Raw genomic sequence first — 23100 nt, forward strand, 5'->3', positions numbered from 1 at the left:
TTTCTATCTTTTGCTCTTTTCCCTTATTCCTCCGTTTTTCCCCTCGTTTTTTTTCTTATTCATTTATTCTTTAATTTTTTTGGCTAGCATTTATTTCGGGTTTTTTTGCCTTCCCATCACTCATTTTTTTGTTTCTTTTATTCATATTCTTCTTTCTGTGGTTTTATTCCTCTTTTTTTTCTTTCGGTTGTTTTTTCCAACCTTTTATGATTTATTTTTTTTCTGCTTAATATTTCCCCTTTATTTTGTTCTGTTTTGGCTTCCCCCCCTTTTTTCAATAGTCATTTCAGGCATAATTTTACATTATAACTGGTAATAAATATATGGATCAAAGCAACAAAGACAATCAAAAAGAGCTGCTTGTGAGCCAAAAGGGCCGGCTCTTTCATCGTGAACGAGCCGAAAAAGCCGCTTCTCTCAAAAAGAACCGGAATCCCCATCACTATTTAGTACGAGCTCACGTGTACCAGGCACGCGGCGACGAGCTTGCCCGCTCGCGGCCCTTGCTCTAATTGGCTGAGCCCCCGTCGTCTTACGCGCTTCCCATTGGCCAGAAGTAGGTCGACCGGTCCCGCCCACTCGGATTCCCTCTGTGCATGCTAGAGCCGCGTGAGAGCGAGCGAGAAAATAGAAAAAAATGGCGAGACACGAGGGCGGCCCTGCTCGCGAACTGTACCCGGGCACATGCGAAGCAGCGCGCCGCAGGAATTCGAACCCTGCACGGTAGGGGTAGGCGATACTAGGAGTTTGGGTATCGATTCCATCCAAGTAAATACCTGTATCGATCGATACCGATCTGATACCGACACATTTTGCTTCCAAATGTCACAATGGTTAAATAATTGAGCCCTCTTCCTTGAGTTAATTCATATTTATGAAAGTAACAGCACAAATACACTGCACGATGCAGCAGCAGGCCAGGTAGGTGTTAAAAAGTGCCTGTCAGTCACACAAATAGGAATAAACTCAGAGAGAGGAGCACCGTCTAAATATTGTAGCAGTGCTTTGAGGAAAATGGTGGAGGGGTGATAATATCATTTCCAGGACATCATTAATGATCTGATCTAAGTAAATACAGGGTAGTATTGATCGATACCAATTTGTTATCAATACTTTTTGCTAGAAAATGCCGTGAAAATTGAATAATTGATCCTTCCCCCTTGAATTGGTTCATTTTTATGAGCCATGCATACCTGTCAACCTGTACGGGTTTGTCGTACAAAGTACGTTTATTATGCATTTTAAGACGTGTACGACGTACAAGAAAATCTGTACGGAAAAACGCAAATTTTTCAATGATGGGTACCATCCGGTATACACCAACTATCACGAAACGGCAAATCAATCGAGTCAAACGAGTTCGCCGCGGAAGCCTCTATCTCGGTATCGTTTTTTTACGTTGCAAACGAAGCAAGCGGTTTAATGTAGTGAAAGGAAGTCCGTCTCTTTTTTAGAGAACTGGCTTTTTCGGCTCAACTCATTAAAGGGAACTGGCTCTCAAACGGCTCACTTGCTTTGACGCATTACATTAGAAATTATTATGTTGTATAAAGAAGTCAAGAAAAAAAGGAAGTATAAAATGAGAGAAAATGAAAAAAGACAGGATTGTGGTTATCCCTTTAATCGGTATATTACCAACAATAATCTAATACAGAAAATGAATTCATAATTTGAATAAGAAAATGTAGTATTGTACTTAATCATATTTTTATGTATTTTTTCCTTCTATGGTGAACATCCAAGCTACTTCATTTTTGAACTTATTTTATAATAAACCTCATTCATGTCGAGCAACTCAGTATCTCACAACAAAATGTTAATTAACAATTTATATGATATAACGAAACACATGTACAGTATAACTACGTATATAAACAAGTTTAAAAAATATATGGTGAAAGATTATTTTGTAAGGGAAAATACAACAGTTTATAAGGGCATGGAGCCCTGGAGCTTGACAGGTATGATTTCTAGGACATCATTATTGATCTGATCTAAGTAAATACAGGGTAGTATTGATCAATACCAATTTGTAATCAATACTTTTTGCTAGAAAATGCCATGAAAATTGAAGAATTGATCCATCCCCCTTAAATTGGTTCATTTTTACGAGTCATGATAAATTTTTGAGGCTAAAATCTTCATCATTTTTGATTAAATAACTACAATTGAAACATTAAGAGTATATAAAAAGAATGAGAAATATTTCTCTCAACCGAGGCAAACTCAAGGAAAGCTGCCCTGTAACAAAAATACAGAAGTAAAACAATAACGTCGAGAGTGTAAACAGTATGGATCCGATCCAAGCATTGGCTCGGTATCGCTAAAATGGATATCGAGACGGATCCACCGGCGGTGGCCGACCCACAGACGGATGTGCTCTCCACTTGAGGAGTAAACAGTTGACAGGAATTCCGTTTGGCGGGTGAATCATTTACAAGCGTGAGCTCGCACGTGACGCCAGCCTGATCCTCCGACGAAAAGCCCGAGGCAACGTGAACTCAAAGACGCACGCCGTCAAAATACCTTGCTTTTTGTGCCATGTCGGCGTTTGCTCATCAGGGAGAAATTTGGGTATCGGATTGAATCAGGGATGTGCAAGCTACGGTACGCGGGCCGCATGCAGCCCGGCAGGCTTTTTCATTCGGCCCTCCAAACAAAACTGGTCAAAATATCATGACTATAGTAAATGAAGTACTACTTCAAAAAAGGGTAGGGGCAGGTTTCGGTGACAACTTTGTCCCCGTTGTCCCTTTGTGTGTGTCTATAAAAACCACTACTAAAGAAACAACAAAAATACTGCAAATTAAGTGCCTGAAAACACTATTGTGCTTTCATTCTGAAACAAAAAATACTATATAAATACTACAAAAGTTCTACTACAGTAATACTATAAAAAACAAATATTACTACAGGACTATTGCCCCAAAATACTGTACTACAAAAAAATACAACTACAGTAATATTATAATAACAGAAATGCGACAAAAATACCATCGTGAAAATACTACAAAAATGTACACAAATACTACTAAAAATCTTCTTTGGAAATACTTCAAACATATTTCTACAGAAATACTACAAAAATAACACTACAGTAATACTTTTATACAAAAACACTACAAGAGAATTACTTAAGGAATACTACAAAAATACTACTACAGAAATATTAGGACAAAACTGCTGCAAAAATACAACTGCAGTTATACAACGAAAATATGAAAATGAAGACACTACAAAAATAAAACTACAGTGATACTACAAAAATACTACAGATATACAAAAAAAAATATATTATATTATATTATGGGAATACTACAAATATACTACAGATACACAACAGAAAAGTTATATGGAAATACTACTATGGAAATACAACAAGAATAATACTACAGTAATACTACAAAATACTTCTATGAAAATACTACAAAATACTTCTATGAAAATACTACAAAAATAAAACTACAGTAATACTACAAAACACTAATATTCTAATACTAAGAAATACAACTACACAATAACTACATACATATTACGAAAATAAAACTACAGTAATACTACAACAAAAACTACATAATTACTTTAATACTACAGAATTACAACAAATATCCAACTGCAGAAATACTACAACAATGCAACTACAGTACTTCTACAAAACTAAATATTAATTAAAGTTCTTAAACAGGGACCTAATATATTGTTTTAATTTATTTCAAAAGACACGTGTATATAGATGTTTATTCATTCATAAATGGAAAAACTAGGTCTCCAGGATCAGCCCCATGGCCCAATGTGCCCTCCGACTCCAAATTATTTCCCACCCCTGCTCAAAGTGCTGTATAAAAACATTCAGTGTACAATAGGGTAATAAAATCCCCTCCTTTCATCCCAACCCAACAACCCGAAACACCAAATACACCAACACACACAATGGTTCGCAAAAAACAAAATAAAAATAATAAAATACAACTTTAGCGAGGCACAGACTCACCATGTGAGGAAAAGGAACTGAGGGAGGCTCATCCACCAAACGACACCCAACCGTGCCAATAATATGAGGTAACTCGGAACTTTTCATCATTATTATTATTTTTTTAAAAAACAAACCCAAGACATAAAAATATGTAATAAAAAGTAAGATATATTCAAGTGAAAGATTAAAAGTATGATCAAGTAAAATCCATTTGAAAAGAGGAGTGGCTTAAGCCTCTTAAAAATGCTGACGATTGGGCGCAGGTTTACATACAATTCGCACACAAACTTTTCACCCTGTGTTCACCGATTATTGAACACTTCACCTTTAAAGCAGGGGTGTCAAACTCATTTTAACTCGGGGGCCACACGATAGAACAAACATTCTGTTGGGGGCCGGACTAGTAGATTAAAGAGAAAGAAAAAGAGAGATAAAGAAATAAGAGAACGAGGGAGGGAAAAGGAGAGAGGGCAGGACAAAGGGAGGGAGAGGAAGAAAGAAATCCAAAGAGAAATAGAAAGACAAAAGGAGAGAAAAGAGAAAAGAAAGCGCAAAGGGTAGGAAGATAGAAAAAGAAGAGAGAAAAGGAAAAAAGGAAGTTAGAGCAAAATAAGTTAAAAGACACAGAGAGAGAAAGAGACAAAGAGCAACAAAGGAAGAGAAAAAGAGAGACACAGAGAGTGAAAGAGACAGAGAGTGGGAGAAAAGGGGTGGAAAAGAGAGAGAGAGAGAGAAATAAATACAAGTACAGTGTCTTTGTGAGAGGCACCTGGCTTAGGCGACATATTTCAACCAGCAGCTTGTTTTTCTCTTGCGCTTCTCTGAGTGTTGTCTTGCGGGCCGGATTCAATCCCTCAGCGGGCCCGATCTGGCCCGCGGGCCGCCTGTTTGGCTTTAAAGGGATACCCAAGTTCTAAACCATACAAAATAACACATGTTTTTTGTATCATATCTATATTTACATATACATGTCATTGGTATATTGCAATTATTTTCCGATAATGCATTTTGAAGACTGTCTTGTCCTTGTCTTCTTGAGCTCCGAAGTCATCTAAAACACCCTAGCATCCAGTCACCATTGTGGTTTAATATGTAACTAATCGAAAAGGTTTTGAGTGCTTTAAACTAAGTTTTGGTGTTGTTTGTGGAGAATGCCTAGGGGTTGTGTGGCAGATAGGTGCAGAATTGGTACAACAAATGGGGCGAACTGGCAAAAACAACACAGAGAGCTAGGAGGGGCTAAACCAGCCGGGACTCGGCAAGCTAGCCTGCTGCTAAAAATGGCTAAGCGGGACCGATTTGCAGTACAACAGGAGACTGGCCGACCAAAAGCATGCGGCAGGCAGCCAGGAAAGCAAGGAGCCAACAACAGAAAACGATTACGGCAACAAACACGAACCAAGCGGGGAGAAAAAACAATGAGCACGGCAGGCAAGCCAGCTAGCTGACTACTAATGGAGCTAACCTAGACCAAACAAAACTGGAAGCCTTTAGGAGCCCGCACGCAAACGGAGAGATATCTGGACAATATTATATAAATTGCCAGACACGGGTGAAAAGCAGAAAAAGGAAAAGTCACAATCACATACCTAAAAGGAGGAAAAGGCAAAAAAGGAATGCACGCTGTACGAGACGGCAAGTTAACTTACTGCCTCGAACAAAACAATCAGAAAACCCCCAGTTGAATGTTACAATCCCTGCCAGGTTTTCAACTTGACCTGCCATTGTTTGATTCCTCGCTGTCATCCGGTGACGCCACATCTCTAGGGGATATGAGGTTGAACTATCTACTTGAAAATAAATTATTTCAGATCCATAGTGCCTGGAATATTTTGAAATATATGCATTATTGTAGGGAGGAGCACGACATATTCCGTGCTTATTTGGAAAAAGAAGGTATTTTGTAATCCCTTTAAGTCATGGTGTCCTCTACTATACACCAAAAACCCTCACGCAAGCATGCAACAACACATGCACAAGAGCCTAACAAAACTGATCTTGTTGTTTCTTTATCAAATATTGATGAAAAAGTGTAACATTTTTGGGCAGATACCACTGATAAAACAAGCTTCAAACTAGAGTCAAGTCAAGTAATGTTTATTTGTGACACCCTTGATCACAAAGAGTCTCAAAGGGCTGCACAGACCACTGATTATTGCAAACCACAGACTATTATGACACCATCACCTGATCTAAAACCTACATGAGGGCAAATAAGTCAAGTCAAGTCAAGTCATTTTTATTTGTATAGCCCTAAATCACGAAGAGTCTCAAAGGGCTTCACAGATTGTTACACTATATTACACAAACTATTTTCAACCGACAAGAGGAGTAGGTTATTCGTATGCAATGGAGTAGAAGTGAGTTTTAAGTTTAGATTTAAACATTTCCACTGAGGTTGCAGATCGAATCTCAGGGGGAAGAGCATTCCACAGCACCGGTGCCCGGATGGAGAACGCTCTCGAACCAGCAGAAGACTTCTTTGCTCTCGGGATCATCAGAAGACCAGCACTCTCAGATCGTAGGCTTTGGACCGGGACATAGTGGCAGATCAGATCTGAACACAGATATTGTCAACATAAAATACAGATTATTCATATGCTACATATTGATACCTGGAATTGTTCGAACAGCGAAAACAATTTTCCATCAAGGTATTCATAAATGGATTATTAATCAAACGTGTACCTACACAACCATACCCCAAATATTATTATTACAGGTACTTAACCGACAACATTTCTTGAAATATGGAGATAATAAAGATGAAACATAATAATGATAAAAATATAGAACTATTTCCATGTCTTTATCACTTTCTTGGGAGTCAAAAAAGGGCAATAAAACGCACTAAATCACAATCGATTCCCCCCACCTTCTGTCTGACTGACGAGCTCTTTCGACACAATGCTAACTGAGTAGCCAAGATGGCCGTTCATTTCACTCGCCCACTTGTTCGGGTTTGTTCAAATTTCAATTTTTCGTTTGAATGGTGGGTGGGGGCATCCCTTGACCACTAGGGTCGTAGGGGCATCATTTCCTGGGTTGTGTCTTGGGCAAGTACACCCTGGTGGCGCCCATCCCTCTCCCCTTTATTTGGTTTTAAGAGTCACTCAAGTACGGAGGCATCACTTTATTGAGAAATTGAAAAGAGGAGAGTTGCAGCCCTCAGGATGATAGTTTGAGGCCACCACCTTATCTAGAAAGTTAAAGGGGTAGTGTGTTATCTGACCGCTAGATATTGTAGTATTCTCTTCTTAAAATCACAAGTAAGAACGAAAATTACGAAGACCCAGAGTGCCTGCAAAGCACCATTTTTTTGCCCAGTCTTTCGCCAGGTTTTTGTTTTTTCAGGTTACCAGTAGCAAGATGGCAGTCAATTATGTCACCTCCCTCTAGGTGAGGCTCATGATATGAAACATAAATAGAAATTTCAAGACTTATGAGCATTTAAGAAATGCACAACTTCTTAAATATTTAAATTAATATTCCTGTTTTAAATGAATGACTAGGAAGCACTGAATTATAAACACTTTGCCTTTAAGAACAACCATGGCTGATTATGGATTCATTTATTTCTGATTATAATTTTGATTTGCGGATTCAATCACCGAAATCATTTTTCCCATTAAAAGTAATGTAAATCGTTATAATCCGTTCCAACACCCTAATGTTTATCTTGAATGTTTAACGTAATCATAAGGCTAACCCAGGCTAATCGTACGTTCGCGTCATCGTAATCTTCCGTACGAAAGATTACGCTAACATGAACGTGTAAAAATAAAAAAAAAGGATAAAGAAAATAATTATGAATAGGATTTCTTACCTTTGTGGTGGTCAGCAGAAGGCGCAGGCAAGATCAGACACTCGCACACCTCCTTCATATTTTGCTATTATTTCTTTCTTAAATGCAATAGTTGTACGCACTACTTTTCTTTTTTCACCTGTAGCAACTTTGCTGCTTGCACTGACTTTCTTCGGAGGCATAATTAGGGGCTAAAACACTCCGTTCACCGATATTAAAAGCGAAAGCAAAACGAAGCACATCCGCACGCGATAACAGTTGGTCAGGAACAGAGCGATCTGCACCCGTACGCCGCTCAGCATCGCACCCTAACGTACGCACTCACGCATTACCGGCGTTCGAATTCCGAATTTTTGACCCAACAGTGAAGCAAGAATTTGGCGAAATTTTTGGTCGGACTCCGATTTGTTCAAACTGAGAGGCGTTCGAAAACAGAGGTTCCACTGTATATTTGAGAACAGTGGAATGTTTATATCTCAATTTTTTGGGAGAAAACCCAATTTGGAGCAGCCTTAACCAGAAACGAGTTCCGGCAGCTCCCAGGTAGATTTAGTTCAAGACCCTCGATATAGTTAAATAATTCATTTTGTGATTACTTTGAATCGGACAGTGACTACATTTACAAGCGATAATCTGATTGGAAATGGAATATCGGATTTCTAGAGCGAATGAATCGTTTACATGCCAGGGTTCCTACGGCTTAAGGCAGGTTAAATTCAAGACTTAGGACTTTTTCAATACCTTTTGAAATCAAATTTAAGACCAAGTCAACAAAAAAAACGCAATTGAAACAAAGACAGACACAAATGTTTCTTGCACAAAATACATTGTGCCTCATATATATTACCTGGTAAAGCACTGAAAGGCCTGACTGAAACCACATCACCGTTTTGATAGTTCCGTTATTGTGGTCACGCAATGTTTCCTCAAAAAGTCTATCGGTGAATTATCAAAAAAGACAATTCATAAATGTTACCAAATCTTTTTAGTTCAATCAAATATAAATCATATTAATGTGTTCACATTTTTAAGGCTTTGAAAAATTGGATCGAAGACATCTTAATGCCAATTAAGGCCTTATTTTCTGAATAATGAACTCAATGCCTTTTAAGACTTTTCAAGGATCCGCGGGAAGCCTGGTACGACTACAGACAAAATAAATAACTACGTTTACGACTACTCTGATCAGAGTGCGATGCCATGATCAAATTAGCTCACTTACCAAATTCAACAAAGCGCCGTGCTTGTTTCTTTCGCGTTCCAAAAGTGAGCACCATCTCTGTGTCTTATGTTTTTACAAGATGTGTAAGCATAGACTTACACTTTATATGGATGGAAACAACTGTTACATGCACCACATATAGGTGGATATAACCTGTGCTTTTGGATCAAAACTGATAAAAACCCAATTGTTTTTGTGTCTGGCATCGGACCGATACTAGTATCAAATCGGGACACCTCTACTTGATGCGCTTTGTCTAGATACTAATTTTTTAAACCTGTTGTTATTAAGCATAAACCAGGGGTCGCCAACCTTTTACTTTTTTGTTACTGATTAGCGCAAGATCTATTCGTTTGTATTCATTTCTAAGATAGCAATTTTATCATGTTATTGCTGTTATCGGGTTTTTATCATTAGAAGTTGGGTTTACATAGGTTTAGTCAACCACTACTGTGTCCTATATAAGGGCACTGACTGTTTTTTCTATATACATGATAGGCTTATTCTAAAAAGAATTTTGGAAGAATTGATCACAACACCGAAAAACACCGATCATCTCTATTTCTCATGCCAGTACAAAATTAAATTTCCTAGAAAATTGCAATGACGCATGCCTGGTGAGCGCATTTCAGGGCCTGTGTTAAATCCTAACGCTTGAGTCTAGTCATCAAATCCATTGGCCAAACTAAAACAATCCATAAAAGAAAAATGCAGATATACAGGTTATGTACCCTGTACCAAAATAAAATAGTATTTAATTGCTCATTCATATTTATCGATTTACGTCATTAGCATTCAATTATTGTCTAAGTGGCAAAGAAACCGCAAGTAGAAAACACGTGTGACCTGCATAGCAAAGCCAAATTGACGCATGGGAACAGTAGTCCTGTGTCCTTTACTGACATCTAGTGGTCGGAGTTGTTACACGGTTATTTTAGCGTATCTAACGGTGTGTTAATACATTTTTTTGGAGCCAAGGTATACTTTTATCATCAAAAAATCTTGAGGCTCATTATCGGTCGAAAATATATAGAATTATAAAGTTTCACGTTGAGCTTATATGATCATGTTACCAAAATTGATCTCACGTTTTTTGTGTTGACTGCGGTTAAGGAAGAAATAAAGGTTCGTCATTTTTGACAATAACACATCTGTAAATAAGGATTTCGGAATATTTCACCTTATTTTCTGACTATTCTGCTCATTTTGAAGATGTTTTTAATGTTCATAAATTTTAATCGTGTGTAGAAAACAAATTGAAATGATATGGTAAAAAAAAATTACCTCAAATCTGAAACAACAAAAAGTGTGGGGGTGTAATAAAAATGTTGTCTAATAGATTCTAGAATATTTTTCCTCGAGTAAGGCGGACAACCTGCCAGTGGAAGCAAAATATGTTGTACATGGTTCCTGCTCGATTTTTGTAAAATAAGAAAATAATTATAATCGGCAAAGGTATGTGCGGTATCTTGAGAGTGAGAGAGAGAGAAAACAATATGAATATCCATCCTTCCATTATCTGCACCGCTTATCCTCAGTAGGGTCGCGGGGGCGCTGGAGCCCATCTCGGTTATCTTCGGGCAGTGGACACCCTGAACTGGTTGCCGGCCAGTCGCAGGCACACAGGGACAGACAACTCACTCGCTCATACACACCTAGGGATAATTTGAACTTTACAATTAACCTGACATGCATGTTTTCGGAATGTGGGAGGAATGCGGCGCAGTGGTTAGCGCGTGTGTGGCACAGTTCTGAGGTCATGGGTTTGAACCTCCTGTGGGGAGTTTGCATGTTCTCCCCGTGCTTGCGTGGGTTTCCTCCGGGCACTCCGGTTTCCTCCCACATTCAAAAGACATGCATTTCAGGTGAATTGGCCGGTCTAAATTGTCCCTAGTTGTGACTGAGCGAGTGAGTTGTCTGTCCCCGTGTGCCCTGCGATTGGCTGGCAACCAGTTCAGGATGTCCCCTGCCCACTGCCCGATGATTGCTGGGATGGGCTCCAGCACCCCAGCGACCCTACTGAGGATAAGCGGTGCAGCGAATGAGATGAGATGTGTGTAAAACAAACTAAATATGAAGAGTATTGTGTACTTTCATCCTGCCCATGAACAAAAAACCCAAACCACTTCTTACACTCAAGGTTTATTCATTTCAAATATAATCAACTACTGGCTTTTTCGGTAAATAAAGTGATAGAAATCTACTAAAACTATACTTTTTCTTTAGAAGAAAAACAAAAACAAACACAGTGTGAAAACGGGCATGGACATATTTTACGTGAGCAAATAAACATTTTTCTTTAAAAGAAATCAAGAAGACATGACAGTGTGATTAAAATGCAGCACTCACTAAAAACTTGAGGTTCAGTCTAAACTCGGTATGAGGATATTAACGTACATTAAAAACATGGAATAGTACTTTCAGCTGGGAGAATAGGTCCTTAAACACAAAGTGGAACACAGTCGAAATAATCACAGAGCATCAAAATAACATGGGAAATGTGTTACAGTCCATTTCTTTACCTTGTGTTCTATCCCTTGGTATAAAAGCTAAATAAATCGTTTGAAACAAATGAAATAGCATAAAAAGCGAGGCTTTTAGTCAGTTTCTTCATTTTGGCAGGAGAGATAGTGACCCTTTAAAACGAATTACCATCAACAATTCTTATCTCTATGTGATTATCACCAGGACCTAAAGAGGAACCCTTAAATAAAATTACACTACAAATTTGTGGGATACTGTAATCCCTCGTTTAGCGCGGTTAATGGGGACCAAAACCTCCCGCAATATGCAAAGAGTCAGCTTTGCCGCCCCCGATCGCAGCAGTAGTCGACCGTGCATAATGGATCCCGGCTGCAAGGGTGCTGTTCATTTCAAGGTAAAATAACGGGACAAAGCCGCCACGGATGACACACATTTCCTCTCTACAAAAACGTAGGAGCAAAAGTCATCCGGGGATAATGGATCGCGGTCAAAAAAGTGCAGTCCATTTTAGTCAGTACACATTTCATCAGACCGCATCAATAAAATAATGACTGAATAATGGATCACGCACTGGTGCAGTTCATTTTAGGCGTAAAGAACGGAAAAAAGGAGTTGTGACGCATGACACAAATTTGCGCTCTAAATCCTCGCTCTCAGAATGGCACGCTTCAGCGGCCCAAACCGAAAAAAAAAAAAAAAAAAAAGTAATGGTCGACCGGAGGTAATTGATCGCAGCTGCATGGATGTCGTTCATTTCAAGCAGAATGAAAAAAAGAGCTAATGTGAATGACACAAATTTGCTCTCTTGGCAGTAGTTGGAAGTAGTTGACAAGGGATAATGGCAAAACAGTGTAACGTGTTAACGCAGGCCACAATGGCACGCTTAAGCAGCTTAAGGCGAGGAAAAACTGCCCTCTTGCTCTCAGCAATAGCCGATCAGAGATAATGGATTGCTGCTACACCAATGCGTGTCAAATGTAACCTTAGCCAGTCCCTGCCCGCGGCAATATGGGATATGAGATAATGAGTTGTGACCGACTGACATAAGTTCATTTTAGTCGGTAATAAAAAAGATCCGCCTGGCCTGACAAAAATTTGCTATGCCAGCCCCTGCTTGCAGCAAAATGTTATAGAGCAGAATGGATTGCAGCCGCACGAATGCAGTTCCCCTTTTGGTGGACAGAATAAAAAAAAAAAAGAAGCCGCCTGGCCTGATAAAAACGCACTATGCCGGCCCCCGCTCGCAGCTGTATGGGATTTTGGATAACGGATCACGAGTGCACTTGATTTTAGGCAGAAATAAAAGACTGTGCAGCCGCTCCCCGCTAACATTAATGTACAATGAGTGATAATGAATCAATGAAGCCAGTGCAGTTCACTCTTTGGTGGACAGAACAGAAAAAAAAAGCTGCCAGCCCAGACAAAAATGCGCACTGCTGACTGCCGCTCGCAGCAATATGTGATTTGAATAATGGATCGCGAAAATGTTTTCAATTCGCAGAGTACAAAACATGAAGCAGCGAGGGATTACAGTATACTTGAAGCCATCACATACCACCTCGGCAAAAAACATGACCGGAGAACGAACATGCACTGACAAACTATCAACAAAAGTCTTAATCTCAAAAGTCCCTACTCCTAATGAAAGCACTTTACAAAATAAAATCATTAAGTGTGCTACATGATCCATAAAGTACACAGCAGAGACACAGTTTATCATACAGCAAAAAGGTTTTGTAGCAGGGATGCTAGTTAGAATACGAGGAGAGATACATGTGCAGGAAACCGTTATCTAAAGTTGCCTAGTGACTGCACAGTGTCTGCCAAGCATAGTGTCAATGCACTTAAGGGGGTTAGTGATCCTATGGGAACAGTCACATTTTTCCAAAGACATTCCAAAAGAATCTGGAAGCATTTCAGGTGATTTCAAATGGTTGCTTTACAGTAGTTTGTTACCACACTAAAGTCCTAAACTCCCACAATTCCTTTTTTTTGCCAAAGTCCCTTTTTTGTCAGGATGCTCAGTATCTATAAGATCCCAGTAGATGGTACGGCATGTCATCTTGTGACTGGGTGGGTTTTACCCCTGGTGTCTGTGCCAGCTTCTTAGCATCACCTTGCCGTGCCCCTTTGGCCACGCGGCTGCAGGAGCTCTTGTGCCTTCGGAGAAGAACGGCGTTCCAGAAGCGAGCCGAGCAGCAGTGGCACGAGAAAGTCCCGCTGGCGCGATGAGAAGCCCGGTGGACGAAAGCCGCCAAGGAATTGTGGGATTGATTCCCACACACGCTGCACTGAAGTCGCTCTGGAGCGGTTCGCGCTTTTGGCAAGTGTCTAATCGCCATGTGGACTAGCAGCCCCGCTTTGCGGGAAAACACAGAACTGGGGCATATGGGACAGCCGAAACGCTTGACCGGGACTTTTAAGGACGAGAGAATCTGAACTTTGACGCCGGTGTTGACAAGTTTGTAGCCACTGCCACCAGATCCTTCTCCCCGTCTAATTGTCAAGCGAAGCGAGCCGCGTTTTTTGCCCGTCTGCCCTCTGACCGTACAACTGATCTTTCTCTTCTTGTGACTCTCGTCAACTAAATCATGGGAGTCGTACTTATTATCCTGCCAATCTCTCCTATCAGACTTTTTTTCTTTTTTCTTGTGCGGCCTGATCTGGTCTTGGGGTGACTGGTTGCTGCAGTCGAGGTGCTGCTGGGGCTGGGCGTCTGGTGGATGATGAGGATGATGGTGGTGGTGATGAAGATGACTATGTAGATGGTGATGTTCGGTGGAGGGCAGCTCCGTGAGGGGCTGGAAGGGGGCGGTGGTGTGCAGAGTACGGTTGCGGGACCCAGCCGGGTATATGTGCTCTCCTTTTACTCCGGCAGGGGAGTGTGTGTGGTGTGGGGGCATTATGGTGGAGTTTGGGGGCAGAGGCTGCGAGTAAGACGGAGCACTGGGAGCTGCCGTGGTGTCATAAAAGAGTGGGGAATAACCGGCTGGTGGTTGGGGCTGGGCCTGTTGGTGGGCATGCGTGACCACGTTTAGACCGGGCGCCCCGTGGCTGTCGGTGGACGGTGCCATCTGCAGCAAAGTATTGGTAGCAGCCTCGCTCTCTGACGTCGACTGGTTCACATCGCTTCCTACCCTGATGTCACCAGACACGCTGTTGCCCTCTTGAGGGTTTGAGGTGTCGCCGCGGGTAATTCCGTGCTGGGACTGCCTGTGTCGCGTGAGGCTGTTTGAATATGCAAAGGCTTTCCCGCACACCTCGCAGCAGAAATGCTTCTCACCACCACCTTCGTGAACCGTCTGGTGATGGGCCGTCAGATGAAAATGGTGGCGGAAGGACTTCCAGCATATCGCGCATGTGTAAAGACGAGGCGGGGGCTGCGAATCTTGAGGCTTGACATCTTGAGGGTAAGAGTAATAAGAGGAGGTGCTTGGTGCTTGGCTCTGGCTGCCGTCTTGGGTCACGCTGCACTGAGCGTTCGGATTAAAGCTGTTGATATTCTCTGGAGCAGGTGTGGTGGGCACCTCTTCGTTCTCCCCTTTCTGGTGGAGTTTGCTGTGCCTCCTGAGACTTTGAGAGTAGCCAAACTCCTTCCCGCAGATGCTGCATTTGTAATTCTTAGCCCCAGAGTGAACCGTTTGGTGCTTGCTAAGATGGAAGGCCTCTCGGAAATACTTTCCGCAAACGGTGCAGTGGTGAGGCTTTTCCCCTGTATGTATGCGGTCGTGTCTGCGGAGGGTCTCGCGCCGTGCGAAACCCTTACCGCAAACACTGCAAAGGTGAGTGCGCGGGAGCCCACTGGTTCCCATTCTGGGGGTGTACTGCCTACGTTTTGGGGGCTGCCCATCAGCGGTAGATTCTTTCTTAGCTCTGGGTTTGCGCGGACGTTTGGGCTTAGGTGGGGGGTTCTGGGGATTGCTGCTCAATGGCTCATGGTTGCCATCGCCGCGGTAGTTCTTATCCATTCCTGATGTAGACGGTGAACCCAGAGTGCTAAGACCAAGACCACCAAGGAGACCTCCTATGATGTCACCTCTGTCATCTCGATTCCCAGTTACCCCGGTGATAGCGGAGATGGCGTTATTGACGGAGCTAGTGACATCGTCCTCAGTATCGTCCAGCAGAGAGGAAAGGGGCAGGTGGGGCTGTTGCTGTGGATGATGGTGCTGGTTGTGGCTCTGAGAGTGCGGGTGCAGTGTCGGGGCCAAGGGCGCCTTTCTCAGAGCTGGGCCGACCATTCCGCTTCCGCAGGGGGAGGCGCCAGAGTAGCACGGTGACGGATTACCTTGAGAACGGTGGTCTTCATGGTACCCTGTGTAACGATTCCGAGAGTAGTCAGTGGGGTATTTACCATCGCTTCTGTCCCTGTCATTTGAATTCCCTACCCTGGCAGACTGAAACAGATCACATCCTAACCCCGATTTTTCCTCTCCTTCCCCAACCGCAATTACACCCTCCTTTTCCTCCGTTTTCCCATAAACGACCCCCCTGTTGCTCGGATAAGTTCCCCCTCCTCCATTGCCTCCTACTATCCTGTCCTCAACATCGCTCTCTGTCTTGCTGCTTCGTTGTTTGGGTCCCCTACCTGGCTTGCCGCAGGTGCCTGAGGCAGCGTGGTTGAGTAGAGAGGTGCTCTCGCGGAAGGCACGACCGCAGGCGGGACATCGGAACGGCTTTTCCTCATGTATCTTCTCGTGCCGTGTCAGCGACTCTCTACGATTAAAAGCCCGAGAGCAGGTGGAGCAGCCGTATGGGCGGGCCGAAGAGTGTAGGACACCGTGCTGCAGGAGGTGTCCTTTTTTCTTAAAGCCTTTACCACAATCGGGGCAATGAAATATTTTCTCGGGGCTCGGGCAGATATTGGACAAGGGCTGAGGGTTTTCTTGGGTAGAATGAGGAAGGTTGGGGTCTGGCTGACTTTTAATGTGAACGGGATTGGGCCCAGTAGCGGTAGATTTACTGGTGCCAGCTGCAGTCGGCTCATGCATACGCATATGCCGGCGAAGGCTGGAAAGGTGAGGGAAGCTTTTGCCACACTCTCCGCAGCTATAAATAGACTCTGTGTCGGACTCTGTGGCGTGAGTTTGTATTGAGTTATCAGCTTTAGAAAGGTGAGATTCGTTAGTAACCAGTACTGAGGAAGCAGAGGAAGAGGGCGCAGAGGAGGAGGAAGAAGAAACTACGGATGAGGATGAAGATGATGAAGCAAGCAGGGATGACGGGTCTCCAGCCATATTCGATAAGCCGACCCCGCTCCCAATTAAAGCCGGGGGCTGAGTATGATTAAGTGCATCGTTGCTACTGTTAGTGCTAGGATTACTGTGGCCGTTACTAGAGCTTTCGGACTTTCTCTGAGGTAAATAACCAGCCATCGCTTTCTTCCTCCTACTGCTATTGCCGCCGCTACCGATACCCCCACCCCCAGTTCCAATACCTGCACTTTCCGCTTTACCGTCCTCCTTAGACAAGGACAAATGAAGTGGTAAAGGAAGCGGCAAACCTGATTCCTGCTGCATGAGTGAAGCTATTTGATTGGACGAGAGGACAGGGATCCCCTGAAAATCAAAACCGCCCAGTGACGGGGGCTGGGACCCGGGGTGGAGAGGGTGGTGAGGATGAGAATGAGAGTGAGGATGAGATAGGGTGTGAGGCGGAAGCTGTTGCTGCTGGGGGGGCTGCTGCGGAGTTTGCGATTGGGGAGACGAGTGGCTGTGCGAGTGAGACGAATGCAACACGGGGGGCGAAGAAAGGCTAGTACTAGGCTCCCCGCTACTCTGGCTTAAACCGATCCCTAAGTGGTTATGGCTACCCTGTTGAACTAAAAATTGCTCTAAGCTTGTGTTAGCGGGAACCCCGGAAAGGAAATACTGATTGGCGGCTAGCATGCAACTAAACTGTTGGTGAAGGCTCCGTGCATCAGACGGGGCCCCGACCAACTGGTGCCCCAATGAGCTGACTGCACTGCTACTAGGAGGATTGTTAGCGGTGGCCACGGAGGTCGTAGGGGAAGGGGAGGACGAGCCGGATGACGCTTGGGGGACAGAGAGGCCAGGATGCAGGGGAGGTGGGGGTGGAGGTGCGGATGTTACTAATCCTCCTAATCCCCCAGCACTCGCACTACTGCTACTTCCTCCGGCAAAGTGCTCAAAACGGCCTACGCCCGGGTGTAAGGGCTCCTGTGCTAGCGCTGCCTCAGACGGGTGGAAAGAGCGCAGGAATTGCGGATAGCTGGAAGAATGGCCCGAGCCACTGCTCATCTTGCTGGATTTTGAACGAGAGCTCGGCGATGAAGAAGGCGGTTGTTGTAAAGGTGGGGGAGGAGGGGCACTCATCTTGGCAAAAATGGAGGCAGAATCAGAAAAGGCGTTACCTCTTGACCCCTGCAGGGGCCCCAAGCCAAGTCCAGACAGAAGAGCTCCGGACGACTCGGCTTGTTGCTGCTGCTGCTGCTGCTGCTGCTGTTGCTGCTGCTGCTGGAGTTGGTGCTGGTGGAGCTGCACTTGCTGCTGATGCTGCAGTTGTCGGTCTAAACCAAGGCCTTTGAACTGGTGGGCCTGGTGCCCACTCAACATCTCTATAATGTCCAAATTGTATTTTCCAAACTGGAACATTTCCCACTCACATGCACGTGGGGGGTGCAAGGCCAAACCTCCAGTGCTAAAAAAATTGCGACAAGAGTCCCAAGACAGTAGTGCAAGATGGAAAAAAGGCCTAAAGACGCTTCTGCGATAATGTATCGTCCAGAAATACTTGAATGTCAGTTACAGGTTTCTTATCTGGACTATATAAAATCAGCGTGGGGTACTCTCGATCATCCACTGCTCACAATTTACTCCCAAAAGCAGTGGGGTAGCTGGGGAGCTCAAAAGTGTAAAAAAAAAAAAAAAAAAAAAATGTTAAAAATTTCTTATCATATCTTAGAGTGAAGCAGTTCAATAGACTTCCTCATGTCTCCTTTGCGAGTTACTGCATTGACAATTCCCTTCATCTAAGTGAGAATCCTCATCCAGCCAAGAAGGCCCTGGCGCTGGAAGAAAACACAAAGTTAAAGAAAAATACATGTCATAGAAGGAAGTCATATCCTCCGACACAGACTCAAATTTGAGTAACATTCATAGAGGCAATATTTTTCCAGTTGTGGTTATTTTTTTTGTATTTTGAGTTACTTAATTACCAAATGACTTTATTTCCATTTAGTGAGCACGAGGTTTTCTCTCTTCAGCTGCATAATTGATATTTTAAAAAAGGAATTGACAGAGTGTTTTTCAAATTCAGTTTTTGGGGGTGAATAAATTTGAAATGCTCAAACAAACTTGCAGTAGACGCCCAGGAAACGACAACCTCGCCTTACAAGGTTTTCTTTTGCGATGTGGCGTAAGGTGTCTTTTGTACCCTTTTTTATAAAATTTTCCCCACTATACAACCTTAACAACAAATGATTTTGTGTGGTCGTCGTCATACAAAACATTGCTATGTGTTATGGTGTAATGAAAATGCTGGAATAACTCCCACAATGCCTTTCTCTTCTTTGATTTAAGAATCTTGTGTTCTTTGTAAAGACTGTTTAGTTTACATCAGTGTACCTCTGGTATTGTATTTATTCATTATGGGTCCAAGGTCAGTAGTGATGCAAAGGGGAAGCAAAAGCCTGATAACCATGGATACAAAGCTTGCGATTATCGCTAAGTTGCATGACCGTAACAAGTCGACGATCGGGACAATTATTCAAAATAAGAAGGTAATTATTAAAATAAATCCTACAAGGGCATGAAAATCTGCGCAAGTGGAAGTTTAAAATGTTTAAATCTGCCGTATCTCCCTGCATCCACCCACTACTGCACTCGACCAGCTCAAAATAATCTCACCTAAATGGTTAATAAATTCAAAATTTTCCTTTACATGTTTAGATATTTCTATGATCATTTGATCAAATACTTGTACATGACCGTATTTTCAAGACCATAAGGCGCACATAAAAGTCTCCGATTTTCTTTAAATTGTGCAGTGCGCGCTATCGTGCAGTGTGCTGTAAGGACGCAGACATAGCTGAAGGCACCACGAGTATCCAGCACGCGCATTGCTCGAATTGTTTGCAAAAATACACGCGGCTGCCAAAACTGTAGCGTATATAGCAATTTTAAAGTTATTGTGCTACCGGAGGCTGAACAGAGTTGTTCCACAAATATTAATTAAATCCCCAAACCTCATTTTCCCTCTATTGAATGCTTTTAGTGTTTTTGTTCGCTGTGGTATGTGGATTTCTATGTTACGCGGAACAACGTGGAAACTGAGCAGCCGAGGGAGAATTGAAGATTGTTAAATCAATGGTTCGCAAGTGAAGAAGCTGAAAAACAAACTCAAAGGAGTAAAGATGATGCAGATGAGCTTCCGAGGAAATAAAGCGAGGTGGCCTGAGTTGAAGGAAAAAGTTGATCAGTGGATCATCAAACAAAGCACAACAATAAAAGACTTTTCAGACTCCGTTCTAACGTATCACAACGGTTCTCTGTTTTAAAATCTTGTTTTGTGTTAGTTGTGTTTTACTTTTAATCAATACTTAAATTAACCACAATCAAACTCAGTTTTGCTCTCTCTCTGCTCTGTATTTTTAAATATTGCCCCCAATTGTCTGTGTTGTTGTGAGGTGGCCCGAAATAAGGCACCTGCGCCCTATTGTGCGATGCGCCCTGCGTTTGTTCTAAGTACAGAAATAGAACCAGCTACGCGAATGCGCCTTTTAACACCGTGCGGCCCTATAGTCGTGATAATACTGTAATCACAATAAACATTTGAAATTTCTAAACAACTTACCATGAAATTGTTCTGATGCAATGGCACACACTGATGATAAACAAACGTTCCAATCTCCCACTTGCGTTTGTAGCAAATACCAGCAACGTTCCCAAAAGTTATTATGACAATTTGCATAATTTATTGATATTAAAAATATATTTTTACTTCTCAAATATGTTTATCATTTAGAGATAACGGCAAACAAAGCAATAGAATGGTTTCATTCATATAGGTGACTAATGGGTAATTGAACAGTTGGAATGATTTGTCTATCCTAATTCATTTTGTCTTCCTATTTTAAGTCTTTTATGACATGTGTATATAGAAGTCTGACATCCAATCTTATTGTAAATAATGTTCACTACATTGTTAGCAATGACAATACGGTATCCCCTCACCTCTTCAAAGTTTGTTTTACATGGCCTCAGTGCATCGTGGGTTGAAAAGTATTCCGCGATCCAGTATCCCCGATCGCCTATTGCTCCTAGCAGTGGCCGGCAGAGCGCATTTTTGTCAGGCATGGCAGCTCTTTTTTACGGTCCTGTCGACCAAAAAGTTAATTGCACCTATACGGCCGCTATCCATTATCGCTGATTGCAAATTGGTGCGAGCAGGGATCGTCAGAGCGCACTTTTGTCAGGACTGGAAGCTCTTTTTTGACATTAATGTATTTATTTCTAAAATGAACTGCACTTGTGCGGCCTCAATTCATTAACTTATTTTTTTGTTGTTGTTTATGTTGCTGCTAAATGTTATCGCACGAAACTGAAAATATATACCTTTTGACTTATTTTAGGTTTTGTGTTGTTGGGCATGTTACAGCACTTTTCAGTGCACTATTATTCAACATGGCGGCGCGCATGGATGCTGCGGCGAGTTGCTCTCCAGCTAATCTTATAGCATATGAATAACCTACTCTTCTGGTCGGCTGAAAAATAGTCTGTGTAATATAGTGTAATAATCTGTGAAGCCCTTTGAGACTCTTCGTGATTTAGGGCTATACAAATAAAAATGACTTGACTATTATTACAATGCACGATTATTTTTCATTCACGGATATTGCACTATTATTATAACTTAGGCTAGTCTCCTGTGGTGTGTCTTGGGCAGGTACAGCCCGGTGAACAGAGGACCATTAGCTACGGAAACATACATATTTTTTTGCCTTGAATCCAGATAGTCTATTCTTTTATTCACTTTAAAGTCTGTATTACGAGTTAACCTGGAGTGCCATGTCCAATCTCGTTGCATGCAATATTTAACAACGTAGATATCGATAAAATTAAAAATAATTCAATTTCTATCCGTCGGGGTTCTGGTCCCCAATAACTACAAGAAAGGGGGAATTAATGACAATTCAAATTCTAATTTCAGATTCAGATTCAGATTCAGATTCAGATCCAGATCTACTTTATTGTCATTCTAGTACACGTGTATACAGAACGAAATGTCGATGCATCTGACCCCCACAGTTTCCTTGAATGTACAGATAAATAATAACAATTTGGCCAGTTATACATAAAGTAATCCTGAAATCAGCGCAATAGTTTTCCAAGTGTTCCTTTCTGTGTTTCATTTGTAAACACAAGTAACAATCCTACAAAAAAACAGCAATTTGGCTGCACTTCAAGCTCTCACTTTGTGTGTCCCGTTTTCTTCCCTCACCTCTTCACTTCTTACCGTTTCCTCCAATCGTCCTAAGGGGATTTTGCAAGACACAATCCCCCGGGGGACGAAAGAAGTAGCTATAGTATCACTGTTTGGGCCGTTTCTCATTTTTCGACGGAAGCGTCGATCCCTGAGGGGGAAAGTGAAGAAAAAAATGCACATATCAGCGTCGCTCTGCACAATGTAAACATTGCAAGCGGGTTTAATCGTGCAGAGGAACATCGGGGCGCTTGAGAAGAATTTACTTTACTAAACTAAAGAAAAGGGTGCAGGGAAAGAGGGATTTTGTAGAGTTTGAGCACATTCGCTGTTTTGATCGTTTATAATAGCCCGGTAAACTAGTCCTATCCCATCTCCGTTTATTTAGCACTATGCTAACGCTAGCCTTCACCCATAAATCGAGTTAAAAATGAGAACCGTGCACTTGTGATGATAACAATATTAATTGACCGTTTGATATTTATTTCCGGGACGTAAAATAATAAAATATGATTACCTGGGCGTGGAGAGTGTAGAAGACGGACGCGGCCTGTCACGCCTTCTTCTTCGAGCAGAGCTAGCTAGCTAGTTAGCTATTAGCACGAAGCTAGCTAGCTGTTAGCTACAAGCTAGCTAGCTATAAGCTACAAGCTAGCCTCTAGCGGTGGCTTCCATTGCTGCGTGCTCTTTTCCAGTGCTTAGCCGGAGCCATTATCGCCACCCCCGGAGTCAAAAGCGAGAACCCCCGCCCCCTACGTAAAAACAATCACCGACGGGGTTCCTCCTGCATCTTTTTTCTATTTTCAACGCGGAGCAATGAAGTAGACGTGCGCCACAATTAGCCGGAGGAAAACCTTGCAACGGTGGTGGTCGCTAATTATTTTGGGGTTAAAAAAAAGTGAGTGACGTGTGCTCCCCCCAAACAATCGCTCCTTTTCCGGCCCTCCTAATGTTTCCGGGTAGCAGCCGGAGCGAAAGTGGACAACAGATTCTTGGTCATTTTTCCGTCAAAATATAAAAGACAGTTTTCGTATTACGTGCGTGCATTTATCATCATCGCTCAATGGAGTAAAGACGGGGAAAAAACTGCGCAAGAGAAATGCCTTTTATTTCATCTGAAATCCATTTGTAATGCATAGACCCCCGGGATACGACAATAATTTGTTTTCAGGT

General features: G+C 42.5%; 1 protein-coding gene across 3 annotated transcripts; it reads right to left on the minus strand.

Annotated features, from left to right (window-relative positions):
• Nucleotides 1-13485: 13485 nt before the first annotated feature.
• LOC148372287 (uncharacterized) lies at nucleotides 13486-22830 on the minus strand. 3 transcript variants are annotated; one of them, XM_088326946.1, is made up of 4 exons: nucleotides 22576-22830; nucleotides 22445-22538; nucleotides 21961-22078; nucleotides 13486-18514 (listed from the first exon to the last, which is right to left on the minus strand). In XM_088326946.1, exon 4 carries the CDS (start codon nucleotides 18096-18098, stop codon nucleotides 13506-13508), a length of 4593 nt encoding a protein of 1530 aa, XP_088183072.1. In that variant the 5' UTR covers nucleotides 18099-18514; nucleotides 21961-22078; nucleotides 22445-22538; nucleotides 22576-22830; the 3' UTR covers nucleotides 13486-13505. The 3 variants fall into 3 exon arrangements, with proteins under 3 accessions (XP_088183072.1, XP_088183070.1, XP_088183071.1); XM_088326944.1 differs by having other exon boundaries at nucleotides 22445-22830; XM_088326945.1 differs by having other exon boundaries at nucleotides 21946-22078; nucleotides 22445-22830.
• Between the last annotated feature and the right edge of the window lie 270 nt (nucleotides 22831-23100).

This window comes from Urocampus carinirostris, chromosome 2 (assembly GCF_059441175.1).
Source record: "Urocampus carinirostris isolate Australia breed hairy pipefish chromosome 2, RoL_Ucar_1.0, whole genome shotgun sequence".
Lineage (NCBI taxonomy): Eukaryota > Metazoa > Chordata > Actinopteri > Syngnathiformes > Syngnathidae > Urocampus > Urocampus carinirostris.

Excerpts from the sequence above, each read along its gene's own strand:
- LOC148372287 (XM_088326946.1), bottom strand. The coding sequence starts at position 18,098 with ATGTTCCAGTTTGGAAAATACAATTTGGACATTATAGAGATGTTGAGT.